Below are 24,071 nucleotides of genomic sequence, written 5' to 3' on the forward strand. Positions count from 1 at the left end.
CTGCAAAAGGCCAGATTCCAGGTTCGAGTACCGATCAGACACACAGTTTTACTCTACCAGGAAGTTTCGTATAAGTCATTTCTTGCACCTGAATGGGTACCATGGCGCGTCTAACAACTTTCCATCGTCGATAAGACCATTAACAGATTGATGTCACTCACGATGACGTAGTGTCACCAATTAAAGGCAATTTATTGGTAATTCGAATCCAACACAGCAGAAGTCACTATAGTCCGTTGTTCCCGATGCAGATAACGGATGTTATCATGGAAAGCTCGAATTATTATTCTGCGGTTAGAAGACCAAGAACATTTCATATATGATCTGCTTCCTTGAAATAGAACATCACGTTTTCCAAGCAATGTGACGCCGACAGAAAACGGAGACCCATCCCATCATGCACCGCTGGCCGCACAAGGTAACAAAGTTTCGGAAGGTGAAGCATTACACACTTACATGTAAAAGCCGGTGTTCGCCCCTGCGTAGACGCTGCACAATCTGCTCTGCGGTGTGCGCTCTGCGCATGCGCCGGCGCTCTTCAATGTGCACGATTCGCCTGGAGTGTGCCACGATAGAAGCCGGCAAGGCGTCCAGTTCCCGAAGCAGGGACCAGTACCTGAAATGCAAAACCTCCAACACTAGCTGCCACCATAAGTCTCTCACTTATAATACGATCTGCAAGGTGAAAGGTGTCCACGTCTGCGCGCTGGTGCTACTTTTGTCAGTGCAAAGCGAGAGTGCCACCTTTCATCACTCGACCGAATGTAGCACGTGTGATTGTCTAAATCCAGTCTCAGATGTGCCAGAGAATGCCTGACCTACTTGCATTTCCCGACTGTTTCTCAGATTGCCCTAAGAGATTCCTCACGGTGCAGAAGTACATGCATTAGTCGTTGATGTCATCGATCATATCGAAAACTCTCCTTCGGGCTGCCAAGTTAACTGATTGTGTGCCCAGGCGATAAAAGGTGACACAATCGCTTTACATAAAACACGAAAATCGTCAAGTACGCCGGCATGGACACCTTAGAATGGTTACTATAACACTATACAGATTGTTGATTGTGCTGCTTCACTTCGTGTGAGAAGTCTTTACCCTATATTAGGTATTTTTTTTAGCAGTATACTCAGCAGCATTTAAATACTCTTACGTTGTCACTGTATCTTTGGTTTTAGCTTAGGGCTCATCAACTGTGGATCCTGAAAATTTGAAATTATGTTTGAAGCCTTTGACCAGTTCCAAATGAAAATATTTTTTAGTCACGATCTCAGAAAAGCTTGCCTATACACCATCAAACCGCAGTACTGTGACCACCATTCCCAGAAAAAAAACATCTACATAATTCACACGAGGCTAACCGAACGAAACATAAGGGTGTTTGAGGCCAGGATGTCCACCTCCTCAGCAGTGTGATCAGTGCGTCTTACTGCTATGCAATGGGTCCGGGTTCGATCCCCGGCCGGCTAAGATATTTTCTCCGCTCGGTGCGACCAATGCGGCGTCACCTAAAAAGACTTACAACTCAGCAGCCGAACTTCCCCACTCTTTTTTCAGAGGACAAGATGCAGTCTTTATGCATTCCACGCACTCACGTCGTCGGTAGAGTAAGCGATTTACTGCAGTTAAAAAAGGAATTATCTTTGACTTTCGGGCCAAGATGTTTGTAATTCTAAAACAGTGTATGAGGAATGGACTAATACCAACATCATGGATAACCGCACTCGAAATTGTGGAACTCCGTGTGCCACTACTATCCGACGAAACGGTCAGCTAAGACGTTGTATGAACAACAATCGTGAGAGGCATTGGGAAACAAACACTTCGCATTGATTGCTGGAAAAGTACAAAAGGCTGTGTTATCGTTTGGGACTGTGTTCATAGTATGCCACAGAACAATTAATTCGTATGGAGGGCGTTCTTGAACGATCTGGTTACATGTCAGTCCTCGGAGATCAGAGTCATCTACACATAGGGTTGCCATAATCCAAGGACGAAAATGAAGGACAAAATTCGGTGATTATAAAGATGTGGTTGAAACACGGACCGATATGTTGTGCAAGTGACCATTGGTTTGCATTTCAGTTGAATCTTCATCATTACTTTACAGTGGTAATTATGAAGATGTGGTTGAAACCTGGAATCACACAATGTCCTTCCTGCACGTCAGCCAAATCTTCATAATTACCATAATTCAAACAGTAATTCTGTTACCAAAGAAGTTGTAAGTAACAAGGAAAATTATTCCAAGTATTAATGGTGTCTGTAAAGAAGTGGTCAATGATGAAGAAAATTAATTGCAATTCACATTAAATAATTTTTTATTTAAAGCTCGTTGTAAACCAACAGCGGAAACTGAAACAATCGCAAAGAATCGGTTATTGCACTGCTTCCACAGTCTGTTCTGAAAATAGTCGAGCGATTCTGAAGTGACACGAAATATCAGCACAGGTTTCAACGGCTATCGTCAAGTTGCAGGAGTTATGAAACACAAGATCAGTGGCCAGTGGTAAAAGCTGCGTAAAACAATTTTTTTTACTTACTAGCCACTTTTTTCGCGGACATTTTCCTCTTCGTCCAGGACACTCGTCTTCGAGCATAAAATCGCGGACTGTCCGCGAAATCCGCGACATATGGCAACCCTATCTACACATGATGATTGTCTTCCAAGGGAGGGGGGGAGGGGGGGGGGGGGGAAACGCAGTCCTTCACCAAGATGATACCCATTACCACAAGATTAGAAATCACCGATAAAGGATGGAAGTCAACAAACAAGATTACAAAGTATATAAACGGCCCCCTTATGGCAGTTGAACATTTTTGGGACACCGAGATCATCGCCGTCGCTGCGTGTATCCACGACTGCTATCCTTTCAAGTAACTATAGTGAGCATTCCAGACAGAATGGCTACAGGAAGCCGTGGAATCCACGTGATTCAGTCTGTTCAATCCTCTGCCTGGGGTACGATCTGCAGATGGCAGATAGCCTGCATACAACAGGTGCTCTTAGTAATGTATCTCGATAATGTGTTGGGTGTCTCAAAAAGATTCGTCAGAAATCACAAAACTATATCTTCTATGTGAAGAAAGAGAGAACCTTGAGGTGGATTTTAACTTCCGCATAGGACTACGAAGTTTTTATTTCCAAAAGACTAATCCGATTTTAAAAGGCCACGCTGTCTGATCAAAAGTATCTGGACATCTTTTAGGAGACATTAATGTTGGGTATGTCCACATTTCGTCTTTATGACAACTTGAACTCTGCTGGCGACACTTTCAATGACGTGTCTACATGTCTGTGGTAGAATGACAGGCTATTCTTCCTCAGGAGCCAAAGCCATTGAAGGTAGTGATATTGGACGCTTCGGACTGGAGCGAAGTCGACGTTCTAACTCATCCCAAAGGTTTTTCTTTGGCTTCAGGTCGGGACTCTGGGCAGGCCTGCAATTGTCCAAAAGCCGTTGCTTCAGAGACGCAGCTTTGTGACAGGGTGATATAAACAATCATCGTCTCTGGACGGTTGCTCTACTGGGCACACTACGAAATGCTGTAAAATGAGTTCATATCCTTCCGCATTTAATTTTTTTTAAACACAATATGGGGACCACGCCCCTTGACACTGCACATCGTGACAGGTAACGTTCTCCAGGATTTCTTCAAATCCTAACCCTTCCATTGGATTACGATAGGCTAGAACGTAATGCATCACTCCAAGTCACTCGTTTCCAGTTATCTACCCTCGGGTGGCGTCGCCATTTACACCACCAAAAGCGCCGCTTAGCATCGGCTACAGAAATGTGTGATTTGTGAGGAGCTGCTCGACCACAATGGTTAAAAAATGGTTCAAATGGCTCTGAGCACTATGGGACTTCTGAGGTCATCAGTCCCCTAGAACTTAGAACTACTTAAACCTAACTAACCTAAGGAAATCACACACATCCATGCCCGAGGCAGGATTCGAACCTGCGACCGTAGCGGTCGCGCGGTTCCAGACTGTAGTGCCTAGAACCACAATGGTCTTTTGAACTCCTTATTCACAGTCACTGTACTGGTAGGACTGCTGGTAGCACTCTGGAACTCACGAGAGATTCCTTCCGCTTGTTTCACGCGATTTTTTACAGCCAGCCTTCGCATTGCTCTTTTGGGTACGGATCAGGATCCTCAGCAAGCCAGTCTAATTCATGAATGTTATTGACGGCAAACCAGAGCCTCACAGACGCTGCTTTATGACGGGGTACACTGTCGAGTTCATACAAACAGTCGTCGTCTCCGAACTGTTCTTCAAATGTAAGCAGTACACAGTGCTGAAAAATGTGTTCATATCATTCCGAATTTAGCGTTTTCTTAAGCGCAGTGCGGGGACCACACCCTAACAACGAAAAACACCCCTATATTGTAACGCCATCTACTACGTACTTCTCTTTTGGCACAATATATCATGGAAAGTAATGTTCTGCGGATATTTGCCATATCCAAAGCCTCCCATCCGATTGTCGCTTGTATAGCGTAATTCATCACTTCAAATCACTATTTCCGGTACCTGACTGTCCAGTGTCATCGTACTTTACACTACTTCAAGCACAGCTCAGCACATACTACAGAAGTTAGTGACTTACGTGGCGCTGCTTGACCACCGTCTCACGTTCTTTGTAACTCCCTACGCGCAGACATTGTATTAGTTGGGCTGCTGGCAGCACTTTGGAACCTACTAATTTCATGCAGTTTTTACGACCACCCTCTATAATGCTCAGCGGTGCCTGTCCGTCAGTTCACAAGCTCTACCTGGTCTAGGTTTAGGTATGGTTGTTCCCTCGCATTTCCACTTCACAAACACTCGACTTGGGCAGCTGTAGATGGATTGAAGTGGCTTTGACGGATTTGTTACTCTGACGACATCCAGTGGATAGTCCACGTTCAAAACCACTGAGCTCTTCTGACCAATCCATTCTCTCATTACTACTCCTCTACTGGCAACACAAATTCCCCTCCCCTTCCCGCCTCCTTTTATGCTGGCGGGTCCGCCTGTCGTGAAATCTTGTGGTGAATCCAGCATTGCTTAGCATGTCCGGATACTTTTTATGAGAGAGTTTGTACAAGAACTAAGAGGGGCATTCAAAAAGTAATACAACGCATTTTCTTCTGGGACAATGTCGGCTGAAAAAATTCGGAATTTGTTATGGGGCACCGTGGAATATTCCCCCTTCAGCCCTATAGTTTTATGAAGCTATATGTTGCTTTCAAATTAGTGTCTGTAACGGAGGTGCATTCCAAAGGGTGAGCTGTCATTGGGTTTCTTTTGACGGAAAACCGGAGAATCGCAGATATTCATAGGCAGAACGTCTGCAGAGACCTGGCACTGAACGAAAGCGCACTGAGTCATCGATCGTGGCGTCTGTTATCATAGGAACAAGGTTGCCCAAACATGTCCGATCTCCCGCAAGCCAGCTGGCCACACACAATTACGACTCCTGCAATGTTGGAACATGCAGACACTCTCATTCGAGGTGATCGGCAGATCACAATCAAACATATCGGTGCTCAACTGGACATCTCGTCTGCCTGAATAGCTAGGCAATCAACGCGGCGGATTGTTAAACGAAGAGGCCAGGGTTTGGTTACCAAACGGGTCGGATTTTCTTTGCTCAGGGACCGGGTGTAGTGTTGTCCTCACGTTGCATTCGTAATACTTGACAGTCCATTATTGATACGGTCGCATGGACACATCCCGAAAGGCAGTACATTTTTAAAAAATGGGTGTATCTGTTGGTAGTGCTGAGCACTAATAGGGAGTCTCAAAGGTGAGTGCCCAATGGGTTCGTCACTGACTAACAGAAGACCATAAAGAACTTCCATCTGTTTGGGCCAATGATGGATGCACTCCACGGGAAGCAGTACTTGGATGATGGGGAGAATACTGATGCAGCATGGCATTGACTCCGACGTCGACCAGCAGAGTGGTACCATGTGAGCACACAGACCCTCCCACTAAGATGGTGTAAGGCCGTCGCAATGAATGTATACTATGCTGTAATGTAATGTCGTGTAACTAGGGCCTCCCGTCGGATAGACAGTTCGCCGGGTGCAAGTCTTTCGATTTGACGCCACTTCAGCGACCTGCGCGTCGATGGGGATGAAATGATGATGATTAGCACAACAAAACACCCAGTCCCTGAGCAGAGAAAATCTCTGACCCAGCCGGGAATCGAATCGGGGCCCTTAGGACTGATTCTGTCGCGCTGACCACTCAGCTACCGGTGGCGGACGATACTACGCTGAAAAACAGACAACTGTAGCCAAAAGAATGGGGAATAATATGGTGTACTTGAATCCTGAATAAAACCAAAATGTGTTGCGTTACTTATCGAACACCCCTCGTACAATCGTGGGAAAGACGGGCTGGTGTGGAGACGCACTTGTTCTCGACGGCGGTCATCATGTCGAGCAGGCCGAGCTTGTCGTCGTTGGGGCCGACGCAGGCCTCGTAGGCGTCCTCGACGCAGACGTAGAGGCAGAGGGCGTCGTCGCTGACGAGCAGCCGCGAGAAGCGGCCCCGCAGCAGGTGTCGCGTGCGCGCCTCCAGGTCCCTGGCGCGGGCCGTCTCCCACGACACGCTGCGCTCCAGGTCGCTGATGTGGTCGTTCACGTAGGCCAGCTGCTGCTGCTGCTCCGTGATCGTCTGCACAGTAGTCACACTGCTCACAGCGCTAACTGCGTAATGGGAAGCATCTCCTATGTGAAACGCGTTTGCAGATTCGAATATGGACAACCGTCAGCTGTATAATGGAATGAAAACAACGAAAATTTGTGCCTGGCCGCGACTCGAACCCCGATTTTCCGCTCATCGCGGGCGGTCGCCGTACCGTTACCCTATCTGAGCATGAACCGCGGCCAAACCTAAACTTCCTTATTTCGTCAATCATGTGTCTACAACCTGCATTAATACGTCTGCTCTACACATTCCTGTACAGGGGAGACGAATTTTCATTGTCGTCATTCCACTATACAGCTGATGGTTGTCCATATTCGTACTACATTTTATGTGCACTACTGGCCATTAAAACTGCTACACCAAGAAGAAATGCAGATGATAAACGGGTATTCATTGGACAAATATATTATACTAGAACTGACATGTGATTACATTTTCACGCAATTTGGATGCATAGATCCTGACAAATTAGTACCCAGAACAACCACCTCTGGCAGTAATAACGGCCTTGATACGCCTGGGCATTGAGTCAAACAGAGCTCGGATGGCGTCTACAGGTACAGCTGCCCATGCAGCTTCAACACAATACCACAGCTCATCAAGAGTAGTGACTGGCGTATTGTGACGAGCCAGTTGCTCGGCCACCATTGAACAGACGTTTTCATTTGGTAAGAGATCTGGAGAATGTGTTGGCCAGGGCAGCAGTCGAACATTTTCTGTATCCAGAAAGGCCCCTGCAACATGTGGTCGTGCATTATCCTGCTGAAATGTAGGGTTTAGTAGGGATCGAATGAAAGGTAGAGCCACAGGTCGTAACACATCTGAAATGTAACGTCCACCGTTCAAAGTGCCGTCAATGCGAACAAGAGATGACCGAGACGTGTAACCAATGGCACCCCATACCATGAAGCCGGGTGATATGCCACAGTATGGCGATGACGAATACACACTTCCAATGGGCGTTCACCGCGATGTCGCCAAACACGGATGCGACCATCATGATGCTGTAAACAGAACCTGGATTCATCCGAAAAAATGACGTTTTGCCATTCGTGCACCCAGGTTCGTCGTTGAGTACACCATCGCAGGCGCTCCTGTCTGTGATGCAGCGCCAAGGGTAACCGCAGCCATGGTCTCCGAGCTAATAGTCCATGCTTCTGCAAACGCCGTCTAACTGTTCGTGCAGATGGTTGTTGTCTTGCAAACGTCCCCATATGTTGACTCAGGGATCGAGACGTGGCTGCACGATTTGTTACAACCACGCGGATAAGATGCCTGTCATCTCGACTGCTAGTGATACGAGGCTGTTAGGATCCAGCACGGCATTCCATATTGACCTCCTGAACCCACCGATTCCATATGCTGCTAACAGTCATTGGATCTCGACCAACGCGAGCAGCAATGTCGCGATACGATAAACCGCAATCGCGATAGGCTACAATCCAACCTTTATCAAAGTCGGAAACGTGATGGTACGCATTTTCTCCCCCTTACACGAGGCATCACAACAACGTTTCACCAGGCAACGCGGGTCAACTGCTGTTTGTGTATGAGAAATCGGTTGGAAACTTTCCTCATGTCAGCACGTTGTAGGTGTCGCCACCGGCGCCAACCTTGTGTGAATGCTCTGAAAAGCTAATCATTTGCATATCACAGCATCTTCGTCCTGTCGGTTAAATTTCGCGTCTGTAGCACGTCATCTTCGTGGTGTAGCAATTTTAATGGCCAGTAGTGTATTTCATGAAGGCTGTAGCCGCCATAGTGCCTGTTCCTTCAGAAGGAACATTGCACCGCACTCCTGAACAATATAGGCACTGCAATACTGTATTTATCCGCCGACAGTGCGGAAGTGACTTTCAATTAAAATGTCTCACCTGTACAGGAACATACAGGGTGAGTCGAAAAGGAACTCACAAATTTGGAATGATTTAGGAATTTTTTGAGATAACTTACAGAATCAGGAGATGTGTCATTTTGTAGCAAGCAACTTCAAGATCCACATCAATGTCATTTTGGTTCAATGTGTCTACCATTTGTGATGTGACAAACATCTCATTGGTAACTAATTTCTTTCCACACTCGTTGCAGCAAATAGGGCATAACGTATGCAACGGCAGCGTAGATTCGATTTTTCGTGTCGGCTAAATTGTTTGGTAGGGGAGAAACATACACGCGGTCTTTAATGATACCCCAGAGATAGAAATCCACTGGTGTCGACACTGGGGACCGAGGTGGTTATGCGACTGGGCCCTCACGGAGAATCCACCAGCCTGGGAAGCGATTAACCAAGAAAGCTCGAGCTTCCGTGAGGAAATGAGGTGGTGCACTATCTTGCTGGTAGTAAACTATCCCACCTCGGTAATCTTTATCGATTTGTGGAATTAAAAAGTTTTCATGTATACATAAGCACCAGTGACAGTTTCCTTCATGAAGAAGGATGGCCGGCCGCTGTGGACGAGCGGTTCTAGGCGCTTCAGTCCGAAACAGCGCGACCACTACGGTCGCAGGTTCGAATCCTGCCTCGGGCATGGATGTGTGTGATGTCCTTAGGTTAGTTAGGTTTAAGTAGTTCTCAGTTCTAGGGGACTGATGACCTCAGATGTTAAGTCCCATAGTGCTCAGAGCCATTTGAAGAAGAAAGGGTCATGCACTTTCGATTTGCTAAGGGCACAAAACACATTAACTTTGTGGATGTCACGAACGTGTTCCTGGGTTACATATGGGTTTCACTGCCCCATATCCTGCAGTCGTGGGTGTTAACCAAGCCGCTGATAAGAAATGTTAACTCATCGCTGAAGATTATTGTGTTCAGGAATGTCTTGTTGTCCTCTGTCCAGTTCAACATTTCCTCACAGAACTCCCCATGAGTAACCTTATCTGCATCATTTATGTACTGTGCCATTGTGAATCAGCATGGTTTCAGGTGTAAATGTCTACGTAGTACTTGCCAAATAGTTTCTGTGGAGTGCACGCTCGCGAGACGCAGATAGCGTTGATTTTTGTGGACTAACGGCAAATGTCTCCCTAATCTGTTTGATATAATCATCAACACTCTGATGCTCTGGGGTTTTATCATGTCGCAGTGAATGATCTGTTTCAACTAAGTTCTTGTTCCAAGAGTACATTGTACCCCTGCTCCGAGGTTCTTTAGCGCACTCGGTGGGAAATTTACACCGAACAGTTGTTGCAGAGTTCGTTTCATGAAACCAAAACACGCTGCGAGCACGCCCCGCACCAAGGAAATTAGTCACTTTAACTGTGCATTATGCTCGCGCACCTTGGGACGAAATTTGGCACTGCTGCACTACTTGTATCAAACTTCAGATTTTTTGCTACAAAATGACACTTCTACCGAGTATGTAAGTTATTTCTATAAATTTTCATATTATTGCAGAGATATGAAGTCGTTTTTGACTCATCCTGAACATATTGGATACACGAGGGCAGGTTGTTGACACATGGTTGACGACTTGCGGAAATTTGGGTCTCGCTGTGGAGCATGCTCGGGTAGCCTAATGATAAGGTGACCGCTCGCACAAGCGGGAAATCCGAGTTCGAGTCCTGGTCGGCACAAATTTTCAATGCCGTCATTCCACTATAAAGCTGATGGTTCCCCATATTCATAACTCCAAATACATTTCATGTATTTCGTAACGCTTGTAGTCGCCATTGTGTCTGTTTCTTCCTACATGCATGTATATCTGAAGCAACATTGCATCATACTTCCGAACAACAGTCACTGATATTACTAACTATCTAGTTCAGTTAAATATTTGGTCGTTCTAACCAGGTTCAGGGAATACAGATGTCTAAAAACGAGATTGGCAATAAGTGTACATTGACAAAGAAGCAAAGATTAAACGGAAAATGAAAGTTTGTAGACTCGTGCATGTTGATGGGAAAGGTAGATGCAACGGACAAGAAAATTAAAGACACTTTTCGAGAAACGATAAGCAGTTGTGCGAAAATTAAGAACTCAGATGGCAAGCCAGCACCAAGTACAGAAGGGAAAGCTAAAAGGTGGAAAGAATATTCGTATAGAGGATCTATATTGGAAAAACAAACTGGAGGACAATATTATACCTTGCCGGAAAAGAAAAACATGCAACATCCTCAAGGGTTGTCCTCAGTTACATCAGGGTATAATATATGCATACCGCGGGGTAGTAGCAGAGTTGTAAAACTACCGTAGATTATCGTAAGCAAGCGTAGACTATGATAGGTTTCCTAGTAGCTTTGGTCAGTTAAGACCGCAGCCGCGTTACCTGTACGTTAGATGTGTTGCATATCTATTGGGCATTACCTTATTTCGACCGCTTTTTTTCCATATGCGATCAGTGCCCTACTAAAATCCCCCAGAAATCGGAAGTGGTAAGCCGTATACAAGGTGAGTGAGGATATTTAACTGGCCGCGTAACCATCGGAACATTTTTGTTCTACGTACTTAACCTTCTGTCTGTTGGTTAAAAATAAACAATATGTACAGTAAAATTGAAACTGTGAATGTTCAATTTAGGTTTTATTCAAAAACTGTTGATTAATAACGTGAAACAGAGGCACGTTGTGGTAAAAATAAAAAAAGTACAGTTTTATCACGTAGTGCTAGCAACAGCAGTTTCCCCAAGAAAAGTTAAACTTAAAAAAAGGAACCTCGAAACAAAAATATATGAAACATCGCTTCAATACTTGGGCGAGCTTACGTAAAACATGTTTCTGTTATTCATAAACAACTTTCGCACTTATCAATAGTAACAGGAAACTCTTGCCTTTGATTATGATGAAGAACCGTCTGGCAGGCCGGTGTGGCCGAGCGGTTCTAGGCGCTTCAGTCTGGAACCGCGCGACCATTACGGTCGCAGGTTCAAATCCTGCCTCGGGCATTGCTGTGTGTGATGTCCTTAGGTTAGATAGGTTTAAGTAGTACTACCTTCTAGGGGACTGATGACCTCAGATGTTACGTCCCATAGTGCTTAGAGCCATTTGAACCATTTGAAGAACCGTCTATTGAGTACAAAACAACAAAAATGATAATTAAACATATTTTTTTGTTTGTGCAAGTAAACTGTACTTGCATCAACAGTAATTGCTTTAGTTACGCAAAAGCACAGAAGTTACAGGTCAACCAATTTTTATTTCTTATAAAATGAAGTTCTTATTTTGTAAGGATGTAAAATATACAAGGGACTAACGTTGAACGATTTGCGTTTCTAACTATGTGCAAAAGAAATGAACAAACGAAGACAAAGAGAAGTCTTCGGCGGGTAGTTTCTCTACCACATTTATTTATGTTTTTTTTCCCTACCACTGCTACCAATACTACCGGTAAAGCTACAGTTTACTAAATCATTTATGTACTGTACCAAAACCACCGAACCGTAGTTTTGATAGAGTTCAACTGTAGGTAGTAGTGATAGGATTCATTTGTCATGACCGAGCGAGGCAGCGCAGTGGTTAGCAAACTGGACTCGCATTCGGGCGGGCGACGGTTAAAACCCGCGTCTGGCCATCCTGATTTTGGTTGATTTCCCTAAATCGCTTCAGGCAAATGCCGGGGTGTTTCCTTTGAGAGGACACGGCCGACTTCCTTCCCCATCCTTTCCTAATCCGATGGAACCGATGACCTCGTTGTTTGGTCCCCTCCCCCAAACCAACCAACCAACTATTTGTCTTGATCATCGGCGATCAGACGGCAACTAAGGGGCATATCTCTGAACGCTCTCTTTTGCCTCTGCAAGCAGTAACTGTGCTGATTTTAGCACATTCTAGCGTATAACCATGCTTACCGACGAGTACGCACTCCTGTTGAATAGCTTAGGCCATTTGAAGAGGGTCGCATTATGGGCCTGCGGGAAGCTGGATGCACGTTTTGACGGATTATTGCACATTATTGGCGCACTCTATCAGTGGTGTGTCGCTGCTTTTAACATTCGTCTATGGAACACGATCACACCTGTAGACCAAATTCTGGACGTCCTCATAGCAGAGAAGCACGTCAAGATCGATGCGCTGTGCGAGCAGCGGTGGCCAATCGAACATCATCCAGGACGCAATCCGGGCACACATTGAACTTCCTCTTTCATCAGGGAGCACTAGGAAACGCCTGCTCGCAAGCAGATTAAGATCGTGTGTGTCTCTGACAAGGCTACTGTAACATCGTGAACGCAATGGCGCTCTGTTGTCGTCAGTGATGACAGTGGGTTCTGTGTGCGAGCGATGGACGTACACGTGTATGGCGTAAACCTAATGAGCTGCCTATTCCAGAGTGCTTACGCCCACGAAACACACGTCCCAAGCCGGGCTTCGTAGTGTGGGGGGCCATCAATTACAAGTCGTGGTCACGTTTAGTGCTTCTACAGGGTAAAGTAATCAGTTTCTGCTATATTGCACAGATTGGTATCCCAGTGCTATTGCCATTTTTTCTACAGAAAGGTGACGTGATTTTTCAGTAGGAAAATGCACGCCTGCAATGACTGCCGTGACGCAACATCCTCTTCCTGGTGTACAACAACTACCCTGGCCAACTGAACACGTTTGATAAAGTGGGATCTTAGCCGTTCTCCTTGATCTGCAAGAACGATTGCCGAATTGCAACAAAAGGATCACGATGATTGGGACTATGGTTCAAATGGCTCTGAGCACTACGCGACTTAACTTCTGAGGTCATCAGTCCCCTAGAACTTAGAACTACTTAAACCTAACTAACCTAAGGACAGCACACACATCCATACCCGAGGCAGGATTCGAACCTGCGACAGTAGCGGTCGCACGGTTCCAGGCTGTAGCGCCTAGAACTGCTCGGCCACTGCTTGGGACTATCTATCGCAGGATGCCATTCGGTACTTTATGATTATTTGCATGCGAAAATACACGCCTGTGATGCTGCCAGAGAGGCGTACACTGCGAAATAATTCGATCGTTCGGATATCCTTTACTGTGACGTGGGTGTTTCGTTTGTTCCAATTTCGTTGTCACATACTCATACAATGATGAAGTACCTGTCACCTTACTTGTCTGTAAAATGGCCTTGTCCTTGGGGTGTTGCAGTATTTTACCCTGCTGTGTATAATGAGAAGAGGAAATAAATTGAAATGAAATGGGAGATAAGCTACTGCGATAAGAATTTGAGAAACCTCTGAAAGACCTCAGGATTATTGATAGCATTGGGAGAACAAGCTATAACAAAACTCTTCCACGTCGTACGCGATATACATCAGACAGGCGAAACACTTCGACCTCAAGAAGAACGTAACAATTCCTATTCCAAACAAAGCAGCTGTTGACGAGTATCTATATTACCCAACAATCAGTTTGATAATACTTGACTGCAAGATACCAATACGATTTTTTTACGGAAGAGTGAGAAAAATGGTAGAAGTCAACCTCGGGGAAGACCACTTTTGGTCCCGGAGAAATATAGGAACAAGGGAGGCCACAGTGACGCATCGACTTAGAAGATAGGCTGAAGAAAGGCAAACCTGCGTTTATACTTTTATAGAGTGGGAGAAAGGCTTTGACGACGTTGATTGGAATACGCTCTTTGAAGTTCCTAAGGTAGTAGGGTAAAATACAGGGAGCGAAAGATTACAGACAGATCACTTGTACAGAAACCAGACAGTAATTATAGAAGTCAAGGTGCATGAAAGGGAAGCAGCAGTTGGGAAGGGAATGAGGCAGGGTTGTAGCCTATCCTCGATGCTGTTTAATCGGTACCAAGGAAAAATTTGGAACGGGAATTAAACTTCAGGAAGAAGAAATACAAACTTTGAGGTTTGCTGATGACATCGAAGTTCTGTCAGACACGCCGACGGTCTTATAAGATCAGTTCAACAGAATGCATAGTGTCTTGAAAAAAGTTTACTAAGCCAACACCGGCAATAGAAAAATAAGGGTAATGGAATTTAGTGATATTAACCCTTTCACTACCAATTTTTTTCGAGGTGAAACACATTAATGTATGGTTATTTTAATTTATATCGCAGTCAGAAGTAAAAATATGGAAAAATATTTCCCACCTTTTCGTTTTGCAACGCGGGGAGGGACGTGACACGTGTCCCACTGATATTTTGAAGATGAAATGAACGAGCGTTCTGTGTTTTCATTTTTAATATCACTTGGGTCGTAATTATAATTTCAAATATTTGACAGTTAAGTAGATCATTCCAAATGAGAGGCTCTTTATTATTACATGCAGTTTGAGTGTATCATGTGACACTCACATCGGTCCCCCTGCTTGTGATATGGCGTGAAACAGTTTTGCACGAAGCAATTTAGGTACGAGGGTGGAACATGCAAGAAATTCCCACTGGTTCTCTAACACAAACGTCCCAATGATAGCGAAAGGGTTAAATCAGGCGACGCTTATACACTGAAGCGTCAAAACAAGTTGTATAGGCATGCGTGTTCAAATACAGAGATACGTAAGCAGGCAGAATACGCGATGCGGTAGTCAACGCCTGTTTAAGACAGTGTCTGGCGCATTTATTAGGTCGGTTACTGCTGCTACAATGGCAGGTTATCAAGATTTAAGTGAGTTAGAACGTGGTGTTATAATCGGCGCACGAGCGATGAGGCACAGCATTTTCGAGGTAGCGATGAAGTGGGCATTTTCCCGTAGGACCATTTCACGAGTGTACCGTGAATATCAGGAATCTGGTAAAACATCAAATCTCCGACATCGCTGCGTCCGGAAAAAGATCCTGCAAGAACAGGACCAACGAGAGTGAAGAGAATCGTTCAACGTAACAGAAGTGCAACGCTTCCACAAATTTCTGCAGATTTCAATACTGGGCCATCAATAAGTGACAGCAGGCGAACAATTCAACGAAATATCATCGATATGGGCTTTCGGAGCCAAAGGCCCACTCGTGTACCCTTGATTACTGCACAACACAAGGCTTTACGCCTCGCGTCGACCCGTCAACGCCGACATTGAACTATTGATGACTGGAACATGTTGCCTGGTGGGACGAGTCTCGTTTCGAATTTTATCGGGCGAATGGACGTGTACGGGTATGGAGTCAACCTCCAATCCATGGACCCTGCTTGTCGGCAGAGGACTGTTCAAGCTGGTGGAGGCTCCGTAAAGGTGTGGGGCGTGTGCAGTTGCAGTGATATGGGACCACTGATACATCTAGATACGACTCTGACAGGGGACACGTACGTAAGCATCCCTTCAGATTACCTGCATCCATTCACGTCCATTGTGGATTCCGACGGGTTTGGGCAATTCCAGCAGGACAATACGACACCCCACACGTCCAGAATTGCAACAGAGTGGCTCCACGAATACTCTTCTATGTTTAAACATTTCCGCTGGCCACGAATCTCCCCAGGCATAAACAGTGTTGAGCATATATGGGATGCCTTTCAACGTGCTGTTCAGGAGAGGTCTCCACCCCCTCGTACTCTTACGGATTTACGGACAGTCCTGAAGGATTCATGGTATCAGTTCCCTCCAGCACTACTTCAGACATTAATCTAGTCCAGGGCTTAACAACTGGCCGGTTTTGAGCGCGAGTACTCGCGTCTGCTCAGGCACGTGCTTGCGAGCAGGTGCAAGTTCGCGGAGTGAGGGTGGGGAGGGAGGGGAAATGCGCGCGCACGTTTGAATAGGGCCGCAGCATGCCTATTGAATTCGCACCGACTGTGTAACGTTTAAAGTACTACGATCAGCTCTAACAGTCACTTCGCTGGTTAAGAATCATGTCAAGTCGCCGTTGTGTAACCCCAACCATGCTTTCGCAGTTCAACCCCCATTGGGAGGAATTGTATCTGTTTACAGAAAAAGATGGAGTTGCAAAATGTTTAGTATGTCACAAAACGCTGAATTCTTTTAGGAAATTTAATTTGCAGCGACATTATATGTCGTACCACGCGAAAGACTACGGAAGTGGAAAATGTGGTGGACCAGATCGTGCACAGGAAGTTATTAAACTTAAAAGGAAGCTATCCGAAGAAGATCTGGACGACGAAGAAACATCAACTGAGGCAGCTCTCAGAGTGAGTTGTAAATTGCTTTGCTTTTAGCAAAATCCCTGCGCCCCTTCACTGATGGCGATTTAATAAAAGAATGTTTGGTAGCTGCAGCGGAAAATTTGTGTCCATCTCAAGTTGAACAGTTTCTGATTGTGCCATTATCTAACATGACCATTATGCGTCGCATACAGGACATGGCAGACGACGTCCAGAGCCAGCTTGCAAATATCTGTAAAGATTTTATGGCGTATTCTCTAGGTCTGGACGAAAGTGTTGATATCACTGGAACAGACAGCTTGCCATATTTATTAGAGGTGTTAATAGAGATCTTCAGGTGAGGGAGGAGCTCCTCGATGTAGTAGTCATGAAGAACACTGCAACTGGAGGTGATATTTTAAGTAGTGTTGAAGAAAGTGTTGAAAATATAGGATTGTCGTGGAATTCTTTAGTTTCAGTGTCTACAGACGGCGCACCAGCGATGACAGGGAAATAATCAGGTTTCGTTGCGCTGTTGAAGGAGAAAATGCAAAAACTGACCGTGCCGAATGAAATAAGCGGCGTTCACTGTGTGATCCACCAGGAAAACTTATGTGCAAAGAGTATCACTCTAAAAAATGTGATGAGTGTTGTTGTTCGTACAACCAATTAATAAGGAAGCGTGGGCTACAACACAGGCAATTTAAATGCTTTCTTGAGGATGTAGAAAACCAGTATGGTAGCCTGCCTTATTACAGCGAGGTTCGCTGGCTTAGTCGTGGCGAATTATTAAATCGATTTTTTTGCCTATTAGATGAGATAAATATGTTCATGGAAATAAATAACATGTGTATTCCTGAATTGAAAGAGCCTTCATGGAAATGTGATCTCGCGTTCTTAGCAGATTTAACTAGCCATCTGAATGCTTTGAACATTTCACTACAAGGTAAAGATCTGCTAATTACTCATTTCATAGATCGAATACGAGCTTTTAAAATGAAATTGACACTTTGGGTATGAGTCAGCTGGAAACAGGAAATCTAGCTCATTTTCCTAAATTACCATCCATGCAAGATGTTCACAAAAACTGTGAACGTTATTCACATAGTTTAGTTGCCCTTAAGGAAGAATTTGATCAACGCTTTCAAGATCTGACAGCACTAGACAGTGATTTTGATCTGTTCTCCTCTCCATATTCAGCGAATATTGAAGAGATTCGTCCTGAGCTGCAACTAGAAATTATTGACCTGCAGTGTGGCAGAGAATACGGAGACAAATTTCAGAACAAGAAAAACATTTTGGAACTCTACAGACACATCCCTCAGCATAGATTTCCTCGTTTGCACAAACTGACGGCTACAATAATATCAATGTTCGGTTCCACGTATGATTGTGAACAACTGTTCTCTGCAATGAAATGTAACAGGACGCGCCTGAGAAACGCAATTTCTGATCGAAATTTAAACTGCACGCTGCGCCTGCAATGCACAAGAGCAATTACTCCGAACGTAAACGCAATTGTAAAGGGCAAAAAGTACAAGATAACCGAGAATCCCACACTTCAGTGATACCTTTTATTGTGTAAAAGTTCACAAATTAATATGAATGTAGAGGCATACACTAAGCTAATAAAATTATGTGGCATGTGTACATTCTCCTTTATTTGTTTCATTTGTCGCAGTAATAATTCGTGAGTGATATCCCTGCAGGTGGCCGCGGATTTACATTGACTGGCGGCAGCTGTTGTGTGCCTCACATGACTCTCCCCACTCTCCGCTCTGGTCCGGTAGTGGGGGTAGCGTGCTCGCGCTGCTCCGTGCTCGCGCCTTGCTGCTCACAGCTTGCTCTGCGAGCACGAGCACGTATGTTGTGAAGCCCTGATCTAGTCCATGCCACGTCGTGTTGGTGTTGCGGCACTTCTTCGTGCTTGCGGCAGCTCTACACGATATTAGTCAGGTGTACCAGTTTCTTTGGCCCTCCAGTGTAGAATTAGATTAGGAAGTGAGACGTTGAAAGTAGTCGATGAGTTTTGCCACTTTGGTACCAATATATATATGATGATGGCAGAAGCAGAGGAGGTATAAAAATGCAGACTGTTGTAAGACGTCGTGGTCTCCTGACCTTCATTGCTTACATATTCTGCCCTCACAATCATATTCCGCACATCAAGACGCTTCATTCGAACCCAAACTCGATAAGATAAAGTCAATGTTGTATGAATTAATGTAAACGATATGCAATTAACAAGTAAGCGCACCGTGGTTGAAATACTCGAGACTGGCATACACACATAAATTCCAGACACGAGGGTCACAGAAGCTTTTAGTTCGGGAGAGAAATCGCACAACGGGGCGCCGGTCCCTTCAGAGGACGACCCAGCCTATGTCGGCCGATGACCACCCATGTAGCGGACAGGGTGGGCCCGAGTGAAAGGCGGGGAACAACCCTCTGTTCGGCTTAAAAGCAAATTCCGCTACATTGTGTGGGAGTGGCCAGCCTACGCTTTCTTTACACATAGCACGCAGTTTCAGAGATTTTCACAGGGAGACAGCAAACGCCAATGCTACAGGTTTCTGGATTGGTTGCCTTAAACGAAACGTCATTCTCCCGTTTTAGAAGAGCAATGCTGATTGGCAGACGATATTTCTGACGCCTTGAGCTGAAGGAATAATGGAAGAGACCGAAGGATATACCCCTTCACGTCTGGCATGGAGAGGCGCCATTCTGTTGTCACTCTTGGAGCGAGGAACAAGTCTCTCCTCAGTACTTCACTGGGAGAGCACCTCTGTCGAGAGCGAATCGAAGTGCTACTCTATACTGCGTCCTTGCGATTAAGCGTTGTTCACTGTGTTGGCCGACACACTTATTGTGTGGCGTGAATGGACAGAGTTATAGTTAAACGCCTGCGAGTGAATTTTGAGTGGCATCACAGTGGACTGGTTATCTGACCGGTGTACCACGCCAATAGTTAGACTAGGGGCGAATAGGAATCCTTGACTTCATCAAGGCATAGGGAGAGTTTGATTGGCAAAGGTCAATCCAGATAGAACGAGAGTTATCTTATTTGTCAGCAGTGAGCGGCGCAGACAGCAGTCATCGCAGCTTACGGTATTGTGCGCTACAGCTATTGCGAGCCCCATATTTCCTCCACAACAGTACACTTCACTGCATTTCGCACGCAACAGCCTCGACCGTACCTAGCAACATTCTAAAGGATAATTATTCAAGTTGAGTAGGTGCACCCGTCAGCCATTCTGCCAAGTTAACAACCATCTTAAACTTTGAATAGAAATTTCATTAGCGAATTCTATCCTTGAGAGGTAGCTTCACATTCCGAAAAGAACCAGGATATAACTTGTTCAGTTCATAACTAGAAGTGCCATTGTGATTTCTCAGAATTTTTGCAAAATAAATAATAACTTCCGTTAGTTTCATAATTTTCTTACACTAACTAGCACTACTCCAGTACCCAAGTATCCCACTAGTTACGTAAGAAATTTTGTGAATTTTTGTGTCATTTCCTTACAGCGGACGACTCCAGAAGATATTTATTGCTGAAAGTTTTTCAGGTATTTCTCTTTAGAACGTTAGGAGCGTCTGTCTGACTTCTGTAGTAGTGTAGGGGTGGAAATTGCATCTTGCAGGAGCCACAGGGTAAAGGGTACATCTAAGATTAATCTGTTGCGCAGAATAACAGAATAACAGATCAACCCCACACCTCAGACTGTCAATACCAAGAAAAACATTTATGAAAAAGAAAAATTTAACAACAAATATAAATTTAAGTTTAACTGAGTTAGTCCCGCATGCAGCTGTCATTCTGCTTGACTGCAGTCTTAGACCATAGTCAGGTATCTTATCAAATGGAAGCACCATGCGTTCGATGTATTAGCACTCCTTAAGTATGGAACATAAAAACAGGTCAGATTTGAAGAGATGTTAGAAAAAATACAACTTACTTTATAAAACATTAATCGTCGGCACATTATGCAATACAAGTTCCTGCATCTGTCTACATTTAAATCGCGTTCACCGTTATTGTGCCTGTAAGTGTAACTGTCATAAATTGTGTAATTGTCATAAATTTAAGTGTTTGGAAGTCATTTCTGAAATTGTTTGTCTGGAGTATAGCTTTGTACAGAAGTGATGCGTGGACAATATACAGTTCAGACAATAAGAAAATAGATAATTTTAAATAAAGTGGTACAGAAGAATGTTGAAAATTAGATGGATAGATGGACTAGCCGACGAGAAGATAGTGAATGAAACTGAGGACAAAATAAATTTGTGACGCAGATTGACCAAAAGAGGGGATCAGTTTATAGAATACATCCTGAGGCATCAAGGAATCGTCAATTTGGTATCGGAAGGAAGCTCGTGTGTGTGTCGTGGGGAGGGGGGGGGGGAGAAAAGTCGCAGAGGGAGATGAAGACTTGTATATATTATTATGTACATGACTACGTAAATGGTTGGACAAATCACAGAAAATACTAGTAGGCTCCGAATACAACAGATAAAACACGACAATTTTTACTTGCATTAAAGAGAGCACTTGTTCCGATTCAGAGAGCGACATTGACGAGGTAACATTTCGTAGCATTATTATAGCTCGCATCATGTTGGAAGGCGGCTCCACTTTCTGCCGTTCTGCGCATCCCCCATCATAAACTGTTAGTAGCCAATAAGATTCATTCTCTTTCCGAGCGGCTAGCCGCGAGTTACAAACTGGACTACCAGAATCTCTCCCCCACGTGCTTCGCTGTTGCCGTATTTTGCGACAATGCAGTTTCATTCACAGCGCTACCGAATTATTCACTCAGATATCGATGTTACTTTCTTGTAGCAGCATAGCTCTGAATGTGTATCTGTAAGCGTTCTGGTAAGATTTTCAAATGATGTCAGGTGACGGTAATAAACATTAAGTTCCTCATACGCAACTTAAATTAAATTGCATGCCTATGGGGTATTGTCTTAGTCGTGCGATTGGTTTTGTGATTTACTGTCAGTAAATCGACGGAAAATCGTCGGGTAAATCAGAAGTGATAGGTGCGATATCTGGCGTTTGCAAGGAAACGTTATAAGCGCTCATCTGTTCCTGATCTACATAAACGATTTATGAGACAATCTCAGCTGTGATTTACCTTCTTATAAAGTTATCAGAGAATGAAACAAATTAGAAAACGACTTAGAGAAGATATCTGTATGGTGAGAATCCTAAATAATTAAAAGTCTGAAGTCATCTGCATGATTACTAAAAGGAATCCGCTAAATTCGATTTACAGTATAAAACACACGATTTAAAAGGCTGTAAATTCAACTAAACACTTGGGGATTACGATTTAGAATAACTTAAAATGCAACTATCACATGGATAACGTTGCGTGGAAAGCAAACCAAAGACATCGATTTATTGGTAGAACGTTTAGAAAATGCAACAGGTCTACTAAAGAGACTACTTACACTACGCTTTTCCACCCTCTTCTGAAATATTGCTGTCAGGCGTGGGATCCAGAGCAGATAGAATTGATCGAAAAAGTTCAAAGACGGGCACTTCGTTTTGTATTTTCGCGAAATAGGGGAGAGACTGCCACGGATATAATACGCGAATTGGGGTGGCAGTCATCAAAACAATGGCGTTTTTCGTTGTGGCAGGATTTTTTCATGAAATTTCAGTCGCCAACTTTCTCCTCGGAGTGTGAAAATTCTTTGTTGGCGCCCACCTACGGAGAGAAATGTTCATCATAATAAAATAAGAGAAACTAGAGTTCGCAAGGAAAGATAAAAGGTTTCGTGTTTCCTACGCACTGTTCGAGAGGCGAATGGTAGATAAATAGCTCGAACGTGGTTCTATGAACGCTCTACCAGACACTTCATTGTGAATTGCAGAGTAATCATGTAGATGTAGATGCTTCACAAGCAGTCGAGGAGGTTTGTGTCCCGCATTTATACTTCTTCAAATTTGAATCTGAAATCGATACTTCCATTTCTGACATTCTGAAGACTCAAGAACAAACTGCAGAAGCACGTGTCGGCAAGAGAATATTAAACAAAAGTGTCGGAGATGTCCAGAGAATAGTAAACAAAAGTGTTGGATCAGTAGAAAACCCAGGAAAATTTGTTTTCATTTCGCCTGAAAATCATAGAAATCGCATAGATGGTTCTGACAACGCTGTTTTAAAGTCTCCGTGTTTGAAATGTGTATAAGAAGGGAATACTCAATATCACAAAAACTTGTTACAATTGTGCCTGAGGAAATCGGCTTCAAACGTGGCCCTTCGTCAGTGTAAGGAATTTTAAAATACATTAGTTTTAAACATGTTAAGAAGAAAGTTTTTAATTGAAAGAAGTAACATAGAAGCAACATGACGCACGTCTGTTTTAGAGATACAAGAGGAGTAGGTAGTTCTACAGTGTATTACTTTGATGAAATATATTCCATAAATACTGGGGAACGAGTGATGGTAATGGCGGTTTTAAGGTTCCCTTAGGAAAAGGTTCTCGGATACTTATTCTGCATGCTGGCTCTTCTACTGGGTTGGTTCCTGAGAGTAAACAGAGTAAACTTGTATGTAGACGTAAGAAAAGCACTAGTGACTACCATTCGGAAATGAACGTTGTCACTTTCAAGAAGTGATTCATTGAACAACATCTTGCCATACCTAGCTTCGAAGTCGATCACTGTAATTACCGTGCCAGTTATCGTTTAGCTGTTACAGAGAAATGAACAACTACGAGTACCAGGAAAGGGGATATTGTGCTCTGACTGAAAAATAAAAATATTCCTGACAATATAAGCCAGACTCGTGCTGAACTCCTGCAGCTCGTTAATTTATAAAAGTCACACGATAGAATGTATAAATTTGACTTACATGTGAATGTGGTCACACAGTTTTGCGTTTACCCACATATTACTGTCAGTATAACCCGAAAGAATCAATTTGCGCACAGGTTACAAGCTATGTGGGGAAAAAGACAAAATAGTCAAGATAACAGACACTGAAAGATTTGTGCTTTAAGCAATAGACAGCATCCCCCTTCAGCGTGGGCACACTGTGTGTAGACTTTGAAACAAAGTAAAGTAATGATCTATCTTAGTTTTAAAGACTCACGGTTTAAAAACGTTTTTGTCAACGTATCAAATGGTTTAAATGGTTCTGAGCACTATGGGACTTAACATCTGACGTCATCAGTCCCCTAGACTTAGAACTACTTAAACCTAACTAACCTAAGGACAGCACACACATCCAGGATTCGAACCTGCAACCGTAGCAGCAGTGCGGTTCCGGAATGAAGTGCTTAGAACCGCTCGGTCACAACGGCCGGCTGTCAACATATCAATTGCATACACTGTATATGAGAACTTCCTATCTTTTATTGATTAGGAATATGTAGCCTGTGAAATATTCAGACCAT

The 24,071-nt window shown here is 44.1% G+C and overlaps 1 protein-coding gene across 1 annotated transcript in view; it reads right to left on the bottom strand.

Moving 5' to 3' along the window:
• Window positions 1–444: 444 nt before the first annotated feature.
• The window catches only part of LOC124594349 (cilia- and flagella-associated protein 100-like), a 173,211-nt gene continuing 149,584 nt past the window's right edge, over window positions 445–24,071 (bottom strand). Inside the window, exons 7-8 of the mRNA XM_047132717.1 lie at window positions 6,412–6,674; window positions 445–616 (exon numbers count right to left, since the gene is read on the bottom strand). Coding sequence (XP_046988673.1) covers window positions 445–616; window positions 6,412–6,674 — 435 coding nt within the window. The remainder of the gene's footprint in view (window positions 617–6,411; window positions 6,675–24,071) is intronic.

The sequence above is a fragment of the Schistocerca americana genome, chromosome 2 (genome assembly GCF_021461395.2).
Source record: "Schistocerca americana isolate TAMUIC-IGC-003095 chromosome 2, iqSchAmer2.1, whole genome shotgun sequence".
NCBI classification, from domain to species: Eukaryota; Metazoa; Arthropoda; class Insecta; order Orthoptera; family Acrididae; genus Schistocerca; species Schistocerca americana.